Genomic DNA, 9,614 nt, shown 5'->3' with positions numbered 1-9,614 from the left:
GGATTTTTAAGCCTGAAAGAGAACATTATTTTACCTCTAAACCAGGTAGCTCACCATTCTTTGATCCTTTAAACTTATTTGTGTCTTTATATTTAAAGTGGTTTTTTCTTTAAAAAATAATAAAGTGGGTTTTTCATAAGCACATAACTTTAAAAAAATAGAATTTGACAGGGGCACGTGGGTGGTCAGTTGGTTCAGCGGCCACCTTCGGCTCGGTCATGATCTCAGGGTCCTGGGATCGAGCCAGCTCAGCGGGGGGCCTCCTTCTCCCTCTCCCCCTGCTGGTGCACTCTCACTCTTTGGCTCTCAAACAGAAACAATCTTACAAAAAATGAAGTTTAACAATGCAACCTCTTAGTTGGGGCTTTTAGGCCATATATATGTGTGTAATTTTTTTTAGCGGGGGCAGAGGGAGAGAATCCCAAGCAGACTCCACACCCAGCATGGAGCCCACCATGGGGCTCGATCCACACAACCCTGAGATTATGACCTGACCCAAAATCAGGATCAATTGACCGTGCCACCCAGTTGCCCCTAGGCCATTTATATTTAATGTAATTATTGATACGGTTGGGTTTAAAGCTTCCAATTGCTGTTTGTTTTCTATTTTCCCATCTGTGCTTTTGTTCCATTTGTTTTTCTTTTTTTTTTTTAATTCTAATTTATCTCCTTTGTTCTCCATTAGCTATAACTCTGCTGTGTATTTTCAGTGTTTTTTTAAAAATGTTTATAGTATACATCTTTAACTTATTAAAATTTATGCTAAAGTGCTATTTTACCACTATACATAAGGCAGAAAGAAGCTTGCAAAAATCTTCAGATCTTTGTGCTCCATTTTCATGTAAGTTTTACTTCTACATGTTCCAAATCTTCTAACAACATTGTTACTATTTTTGCTCTAAACACAGTTGCTAATTTGGCTCTCTTTGTTTCTCTGTGTAGATGCAGGTCCCCATCTGGCATACTTTTCCATCTGCCTGAAGGACTTTCTTCTGCAGTTCTTATAGTACCAGGTCGGCTGGTGATGAATTCTTTCAGCTTTTGTGTGTCTGAAAGTCTTTATTTCATGTTTGTTTTTGAAAAATATTGTATCTGAGTTCTCTAGTTTGACAGTTTTATTTTTTTAGTACTGGTTTTTTGTTTCACATTGTGTCTGACAAGTCTGCTGTCATCCCTTCTTTGTTCCTCTTTCCATAATAGGTTTTTTTTTTTTTTTAGCTGATTTTAAACTGCTGTTTTATCAATGATTTTATTTTTTTAATCATTGATTTAAAAGCAATTATATTTTATATACCTTGATATCATTTTCTTCATGTTTCCTGACCCAGGAATCTGTTAAATATTATAGGTCTGTTGATTTATGGTATCTAGCAAATTTAGAAATATTCTAGCCATCATATCTTTAAGTGTCCTTCCACACCTGAGTTTCCCTCAGGCAGTCTGGGCAAACACTGGGCCAACTGACATTGTTCTTTGGCTCATTTGATGCACAGTCCATCTTTTCTTAGCTTTTATTTTGTTGTTCTTGTTTCTTTTTGGGTAGTTTTCATCACTGTTTTCAAGTTCACGATCTTTTCTTCTGCAATGTCTCATCTAGTACCATCCGGTGCATTTTTCTTCTCAAAAATTATAGTTTTCATTTCAAGATGTCAGAGTTGTGCTATTTTATACCACTAGTATCTCTCAACATATTTAATCTTTTCTCCAGTTTTCTGAACATACAAAATAGTGTTATTATAACCGTTTCAATGTCCTTTTCTACTAATTCTATCACCTTTGCCATTTTTGGTGTCAACCGACTTTTTCCTCCTCGTTAAGGTGGTATTTTCCCTCATATTTGCATGCAGGGAAACTTTTGAACGGATGCTACTAGATATTGTGAATATTCCCATGTTGGTGAAAGCACATTTTGTATTCCTACTAATAATCTCAAACTCTGTTCTGGGACATAGTTGAGTTACTAAGTTATCCTTCTGAATAATTAAGTTTTGTTATGCAGGACCCAAATAAGATTCCACAAAGCTTCTGAATATTCTACCCTCTGAACCAGGAATCCTGAGTTTTCACTAGGGCTGGCTGGAAAGGGCACGACTTCCGTACGAGGGTTGATCATTCTAACAATTCCAGGTGGCTTTCGCCAGCTGATGCAGTTTTCTCAGATGCTTGATCTCTGCAGATCTTTGAGGTTTTTGTAAAGCTCTCTCCCCTCCAGACTCTAGCTGTCTTGATCTCCCTGGGCTCTCAGTTCTGGCTCCTTAATGAGGGCGAATACTAGGTTCTACTTGGGTTCCCCCTCCCCATGCCACAACCTGGAAACTCTCTCCAGGGAAATAGCCGGGTTGACCAGAAGGTTTATTTCCTTTGTTTCCTCTCAGGGTTCACTGTCACAGCCAGTCTCCTGAGAACATTTCATCAGAATGAAACCCCCTGCACGCATCTGTTGTTTCATACATTTTGTCTATTTTTGTTTGTCTGAGGTGGAAGGGAACTCTGGTACTTGGTACCACGTTCGATCAAAGTGGAAGCCTTGATATGCGAGCTGAAACCTGGATCACATGCCAGGAAGCTTTCCCTGCCGCCCCCTCATCCTTTTACAGCGAACGTCCCACTCCTGATGTCTTGCTGATCCGTCCTTTGAAATGTCTCTCAAATACACTCCTTTTCACCATTTTTGATCCTGGAAAGATCTCGGACAAGATCTTCCTGGCTCTAGCATTTGACCAGCTCACAAATTTTTCTGTTCTTTTCTTTCTTTCTTTCTTTCTTTTTTTTTTTACTTTACTACTGTTTCCCCAGAACCTAGAATCTGATGTACGCTAGCCCTCAACAAAGTTGCTAAAATTAATAAATTGGTCCTCTTTTAGACACAACTTACTAGTATTTCTTTGGCTTGTAATGGTCTTAATTGCTTCTCTGTAACCAAAGGTCAAGTCCAAGCTAGGACTGCCGATCTGTGCTTTATATAACCTGCTATTCGTCAACCTGTGTGACTCCCACTACTTCCTAGTATAGGTGGTTTTTAAAAATATATATTTATGTATTTATGTAGGTAAACTCTACCCCCAATGCGGGGCTGAAACTCATTACCCGGATATCAAGAGTCACATGCTCGACTGACTGAGCCAGGCAGCACCCCCCGCTCCCAAGTGGTATATTTTTAACATGTCTTATAGCCCCTACTGGCTACAGGCCTTTTCTCACATATTCATTCCTAAATGATCATTTCTATTCTGACTCTTAAATTTTATTCATCCTCAAAATCCTTAAAAGGTCTCTCTTTCTCCTATTTATGCAAAAACTCACCTTTCCTTAAATTCCTATGGCAGCTCCTGTCTGTGCTCGCTTGAGAACTTTCATTGTTCCCATGTGGGTGTGCTTTTTACAGTTTTGTGTGCCTTACATTTTGTCTTTCCGAAATGGACCAAAATCTCAGAAGTAGGAACCACCTTTTACGATTCTTTCATAGGTCTTAAGACACAGTGGGTGCTGCAATAGACTTAAAAATGAAGGCAGGGACCACTGTAAGTGCTTTCTTACGGGCTCACTTACTTACAGTAAATTGGTGTCTCACGTTGTTTTTGTTGCCTGCATTGTGAAATGATCCTGAAAATCACTTCCCAAAAGATTTTTTTTTTTTTAAAGTAAATTCTACTCCCAATGTGGGGCTCAGACTCATGACATTGTGATCAGGAGCTGCGTGTGCTCCCCCGAACGAGCCAGCCAGGTGCCCCAAGGTCTTTCAGGTTTCATTTTATTAGTAGTAGTATTTTTAAAAGATTTTACTTATTTATTTGACGGAGAGAGCTCACAAGTAGACAGAGAGGCAGGCAGTGGTGGGGAGAGGAGGAAGCAGGCTCCCTGCTGAGCAGAGAGCCTGATGCGGGGCTTGATCCCAGGACCCTGAGATCATGACCTGAGCTGAAGGCAGAGGCTTAACCCACTGAGCCACCCAGGTGCCCTTTATTTTATTTTTTTTTTAAATTTTTAATTAAAAAAAAAAGATATTTATTTCATCCAGAGAGAGACAGTGAGAGGGGGAACACAAGTAGGCGGAGCGGCAGAGGGAGAGGGAGAAGCAGGCTCCCTGCTGGGCAACGAGCCCTATGTGGGGCTTGATCCCAGGACTCTGGGATCATGATCTCAGCCGAAGACAGATGCTTAACGACTGAGTCACCAGACGCCCATCGGTTTTAAATCAAATCCTACCTTAGACAATATTACTTGGTCAAGATTCTTGAGTATTATTTCATGTTATTATTTGTCAAATTTTTATTTATCAAATTCAATATTGTAACCTAGTCTCTACAAAATAATTAATCTAATATTAGGGATGTTAAGTCAAATAATATTTAAACAGAAACCAAGGAAACCCTGATATCACATAGCCAGTGAATATAAGTGGTATTTATTTATGTAAACATATTGTAAAATTCCTCTAACTCTTCAAAAAAATAGTTATGTTTTCATATAAAATGGGAAAATCTGAAATGAATATCAAGATTTCATTTTTAGTTCATAAAAAATACTGAAGTAAAGTTCCTTGCCACAAACATATAAGAGTTAACCAGAGTGAGAATATGTAACAAAAAAAGGAAACCAACTCCTACCCTCCAACCGCCCCCCCATCAGTTTCTATGATGGCTTTTTTTTTTTTTTAAGTATTTTGATGCTAGGAATTCCTATAAAAAGAGTCAATTTTTCTTGTCATAATGACATTTTGAAAACCTACATAGTTCCACCCCCTGCCCACTAAATTTAGAACACATGAAATAAACTCCCCATACAGAATATTTTTGTGCCAGGAAACAGGTAATTCACATTCTGATAAAGAGCAGAAGACAAGTGCTTTATTATGAGAACTGTTCAAGTAAAATTTCAGTGTGCACCAGTGAAAGTGAATAAAGATTTGCATCAATTTTTCTGAATGAACACTAGGTTAAAAAGGGGGCTACACAGGGTCGTTGTTTTTTTTTTTTTCCAAACACCATCCTTTGCTAAGGCAAAAATACACTTCATTTTAGAACAGAACTGTTACAGAAGAAAGCTACGTCACAGTACAGTACAGAATGTAAAATTCACCCTAGTCCGGACGCCATTACGGAATGGCACGTCACCTACACATGGAGCTTTCTGATGTAGGTTAGAATTACAGTATTTGTCACAGCTTTATTCTCCTTTGAACTGATAAAATTTGAACACACTTTTCCATTTCTCAGGTGTGTGCAGATGGGGCCCATATGTTGATATTACAGTAATTACAACATTAAATAACATTGCACAGTCAACCTCCAAGGCTTATTCCGTAAAAAATAACAAGTATGAAAAGGTACCTTTCCTAGTGGTTTTACATCACATATATCACTAATTATCAAAGAAAAGGAGGCAAATGCCCAATTACAAAGCTGCACATTATAGGCATAACGATGTGGAATAAATACAAGAAATCTGGCAAAATAGTAAAAACAAACAGGTTACCTGGGAACAAACTCAACAACCACGTAAGCATAAATCAATAATACACTGTTATAAATAGTAGGTTTTGCTCCAAAGTCTCCTAAGTACTTACAGATCTTACTGTGTCGGGGGTGGATGAAGAGGCTTGGAGGAGAAAAGGTAAATGTTCCCAGTGCCAGTTAGTTCCTGAGGTGGCATGATTCTTTAGCTAACGCATTGATCAACACTGTAGGATGAGTTTGTGCTATGAGACGGTCCCGATATTACTCTATTTCCGCAATGACACTGCGGTATTCAGGAGGCAGCAAACCTAAGTGAAAGTTCACATTTATAATAGCCAGATGGAGTATTGATTCTTTTTAATTTTGCTGCTACATTTAGCAGTGGGCCAAAAACCACTTAGAAGTTTCAAAGAAATTTGATACAGGTTTAACTTTTTCCCCAGCACTTCTTAGATAGCTCAAGGCAAAGCAATGATTATTTCCATGTAGTTTATTTTAAAAACTCTAAGTGCCAACACTGTAAACATTTTGTATTTTCTCAGCTACACCTGGTCTGAGGGCAAAGATAAGCAGGAATAATTCTGTGTATAGTAAAGCTGATCTCTATTTATCAGCTTCTGGTTTAAATTTAAATAGGATTTAAAAATAATTTTTAAAAGTCCATGCTACAATTTTAAAGACTATTTCTGTGCACTTTTAATTCTGGACACAATTTTCAAAATTGCATGATGGAGGTAAGAATTTAGAAAACCCACCAGAATGTAAATAACAGGGAAGAACATCTCCAACTGAAAGCGTCATACACTTATGTGCAGAAATCTAGACAACTATACAAGTTCTTTAAGCAATCATCTGTTTTATTATACAACTCTATGAACAGAAAAATGAACAGAAATACACAATATACTTACCTGTACATGTGAACCTACTTTTTTAGCTACAGATATTTAGTATACTTCACGCGGACTCTAGCCGTCCAGTCCCTAACTATGGATGTCCTTATTGCATGAAGGGCGATTTCTACATGGTGGGGGAGCGTGGGAGACTCACAGGCCGATCGCGTTAGGCATTACCAATACATTCAAAACTGTACCTCATACGTGAATGTGTCTTCCCTGATCCTGTAAATTTGAGTTTCTTTACAGCTTAAGCTCATTTGCTATTTTAGATGCGATGTTCTTAAAGGCAATAGATGTCCCCGATATTCGCTTGAAGCGGACCCCGTTCAGTGACAGGCGCGGCAACTTGCAGACCTCCATCTCCCACTGCACGAGGCTGTCCTGTCTGGCATCTCCGTGGACGCAGAAAAGCAAAAACCTCTCTTTTTGCTCATAATCACAGTTATTTGCATCTAACACTTTCCGGATTTCTCGCATCATGTCATTGGGGTCCATTGAACTGGTGGTCTTCATACTCCACGTGAAACGCAGAGAACGTGGCTTAGAATCTTTGCCCTCTTCCTTGTCTCTTTCTTTTGGTTCCCCTGACGTACTTCTAGAAGGAGAGGGCAGAGGGAGAGAATGGAAACAAAAACCGCGTTCAGCAGAGAAACCAAAGCACACGCGAAACCTCAGCGGTCATCGCTCAGTCTAAACTACCCAATTCACAGACTGCCTTCAGGTAGATACAAATGTCTGCGTCATCTCGCTGTCCCCAAAACAGACCCCGGGACGCCATCTGCCTCGGCCTTGTTTGTGGCAAACGAGTTTACAGCTGAAAGTGAAGAACTTAACGCTTTGTCAGCTCCTCCATAATTTCTCTGTTTAACCTGCAAAAGCAGATGCTCCGTTTCCTGTACCTTTACACAAACAGAAACCGCTAACATTCTCTTTACAAATACATATTTGTAAAAACAAAGATTCCCCTTTTTCTCTACCTTTTTTGGGGAGGAAAAGGACTGGGGACAAAGCTAGCAGTCATGGCGACAGAGGGACTATTCGCACCGCATCGTGCGGACCAACGGTGTTGCGTTGCGAGGAGGGAAGGCGGCGGTTCGCACCGCACGGGCAACTGGAGACGGCAGGCCCGCTCGGGGTTTCGGCGCTTTGCTAAGGACGTCCTAGCGGCCCCTGCGAGGCTCCACGCGGCCCACACCCCCACTCCTGCCTCCGACCCCCCATCTCCTACCAGCTTCCTCGCTGCTCCCTCCTCTCGAGACGCACTGGCCTCCGTGCCGTGCTCAGGGCACAAGGGCTGTTCCTCAGGCAGCTGCACGGCCAACTCCCTTCCTCCTGTCAGCGCTCGGCTCACTTTGTGCCCGCGGTAAACCTCGACCAGCCTGGGGCACCCCCAGCTCCTCCCGGCACGGCCACCCACCGCCCCGGCCCTGCTCTAGTGTTTCCTCTAGGGGCCTTGCTACATTCTCATCTACTGTATTTCCCCCTAATAAACCAGCTGATTAGTTTAGCTATGACGGTCATTGTTTCCTGAACGACTCTGCCGCTGGGCTGTGACTTCTGGGAGAGCCCAGAGTCTCATCTGTTTTGCTCCCTGGTCTCTCTCGGGCCTCTAGGGCTGCGCTGGGCACACGGGAGCTGACGGACACGTTTGTTAAGGGAATCAACCTGACTGAACTGTCCGTATTGTAGGGCTCCCGTAAATAATATAGAACCAGAAAACCTATTTCAAATCATCCCAGAAAGGTAAAATAGATTATTTATGATTCAGAAGACCCTGTAATTAAGTTTGCGGAGCAATTTTCCAAATACAGATGTTGCAATTTTAACTTGTTAATTTAGCTCATTTATATGTGATTTAAAGAAAAAATGATAACCTTTGAAAGGAGTCTATAACCTACAAAACCTACATTTTGTGTTCATGCATATGCTTTCTGTCAGAATTAGGATATACTCGCACATATAGTCGTGTATGTGCACTTCTATGTGTACACTGCTATACACATTTTCTTCCTTATTCCTATGTACCTTAGCCCAAATCTCTGCAAACGATGCAAGTTTGAGAAAATCAGGAAAGAAAGAAGTAGAGAAAATGAACTTCTCAAGACTATTAGACAAATACGGGCAGTGTTTGTTTCACTATCTTCTCTCTCATTCTCTCTTGGCTCATGGACACTAAGCCACTGCATCGCAGGCCTCCCTGGGCCTGCAGATCTCCTGAGAGTCGTTTATCAGAACCACATGCCCAGCTCCGGTTATGGAATCGGCATGCCAGGGCTGGAAGGGACCCAGGAGACCACGTGATTGAACCCTCGTTTTAAAAACAGAACCGGTGGCTAGGAAACTCACAGTACTTTTCTAAGGTCATAGAGCTAATGAGCCGAAAAAACAAAGACCAGGAAGCAGTTTTTCTTCCATTCCACCAAGGTCATTTTTCTACATGTATCTCAAAGGTGTTTTCACCGGGAGTGGGAAATGTAGAAGGCTCCTGAAAATGCTAAGGCTACTTACCACAGCGAACATTTACTGGGCACTTACTGTTGCAAGTGCCTAACATGCACTATTTACTCACTTACCCTAATGACTCCTGAGTTAGAGCAACTGCCCAAGGTCACACAGCTAGGCAAGTGGTGGGGCACGGCTCAAAACCCCAGGGTCTGGCTCGAGAGCCCCGGCTTTTCACCAGTGTGCCCCGCCACGTCCCTGACAGGACAGGACCTCCTGCTCCATGCAGTTTCCTCAATTGTAGAATGGATACTTTTCAGCAGGCTCTTGTGAGAACTGAATGACCGGCTACCTATAGGCAGTAGGCACTCACTAAGGTTGTTGAAAAGCAAAAAGCAAAAAAAAAAAAAGAAAGAAAAAGAAAACTAACCCCAGTAATAATGAAAGAAAGGGACCGCAGCCCCGTGAAAAGGACAGAGGACAGACAGGAAAGCTGCAGCGGCCACCCGTGGCACCCACTGTACTATCACGTGTCTCAGAGGGAAATTTCGTGGAAAGGCGGGATGAGACACAAGAGTCTCTGAAGCCGCGACTCAGGGAGGGGAGAGGCTACCCCAAACGTTTATTTCACAGGCAGAAGGAAAGTCACAACTATTCGTCCTGCCTCCCCTTCCTCTGGCTGCCTACCATGGGGACTCGGGCACCTAACTCAACAGAGAGACATTTCAACTACTGTGACCAAATATAGCAGCTTGCAAATAAATAAATAAATAAATCACCTAGGAATGCTTGGTAAAGTTTTCCCAAGCTCATTATA

The 9,614-nt window shown here is 41.6% G+C and overlaps 1 protein-coding gene across 4 annotated transcripts in view; it reads right to left on the bottom strand.

Moving 5' to 3' along the window:
• Positions 1-4,964: 4,964 nt before the first annotated feature.
• MARK1 (microtubule affinity regulating kinase 1) overlaps positions 4,965-9,614 on the bottom strand; it is a 114,937-nt gene continuing 110,287 nt past the window's right edge. For all 4 annotated transcript variants that reach the window (XM_032318185.1, XM_032318183.1, XM_032318184.1 and 1 more), the window contains one exon: positions 4,965-6,950. In XM_032318185.1, the coding sequence (XP_032174076.1) occupies positions 6,596-6,950 (355 nt within the window). In that variant the 3' untranslated portion in view covers positions 4,965-6,595. The remainder of the gene's footprint in view (positions 6,951-9,614) is intronic.

The sequence above is a fragment of the Mustela erminea genome, chromosome 17 (genome assembly GCF_009829155.1).
Source record: "Mustela erminea isolate mMusErm1 chromosome 17, mMusErm1.Pri, whole genome shotgun sequence".
In the NCBI taxonomy this organism is placed as follows: Eukaryota; Metazoa; Chordata; class Mammalia; order Carnivora; family Mustelidae; genus Mustela; species Mustela erminea.
Note: the sequence above shows the minus strand (reverse complement) of the source record. Positions and strands in the feature narration are given on the sequence as shown.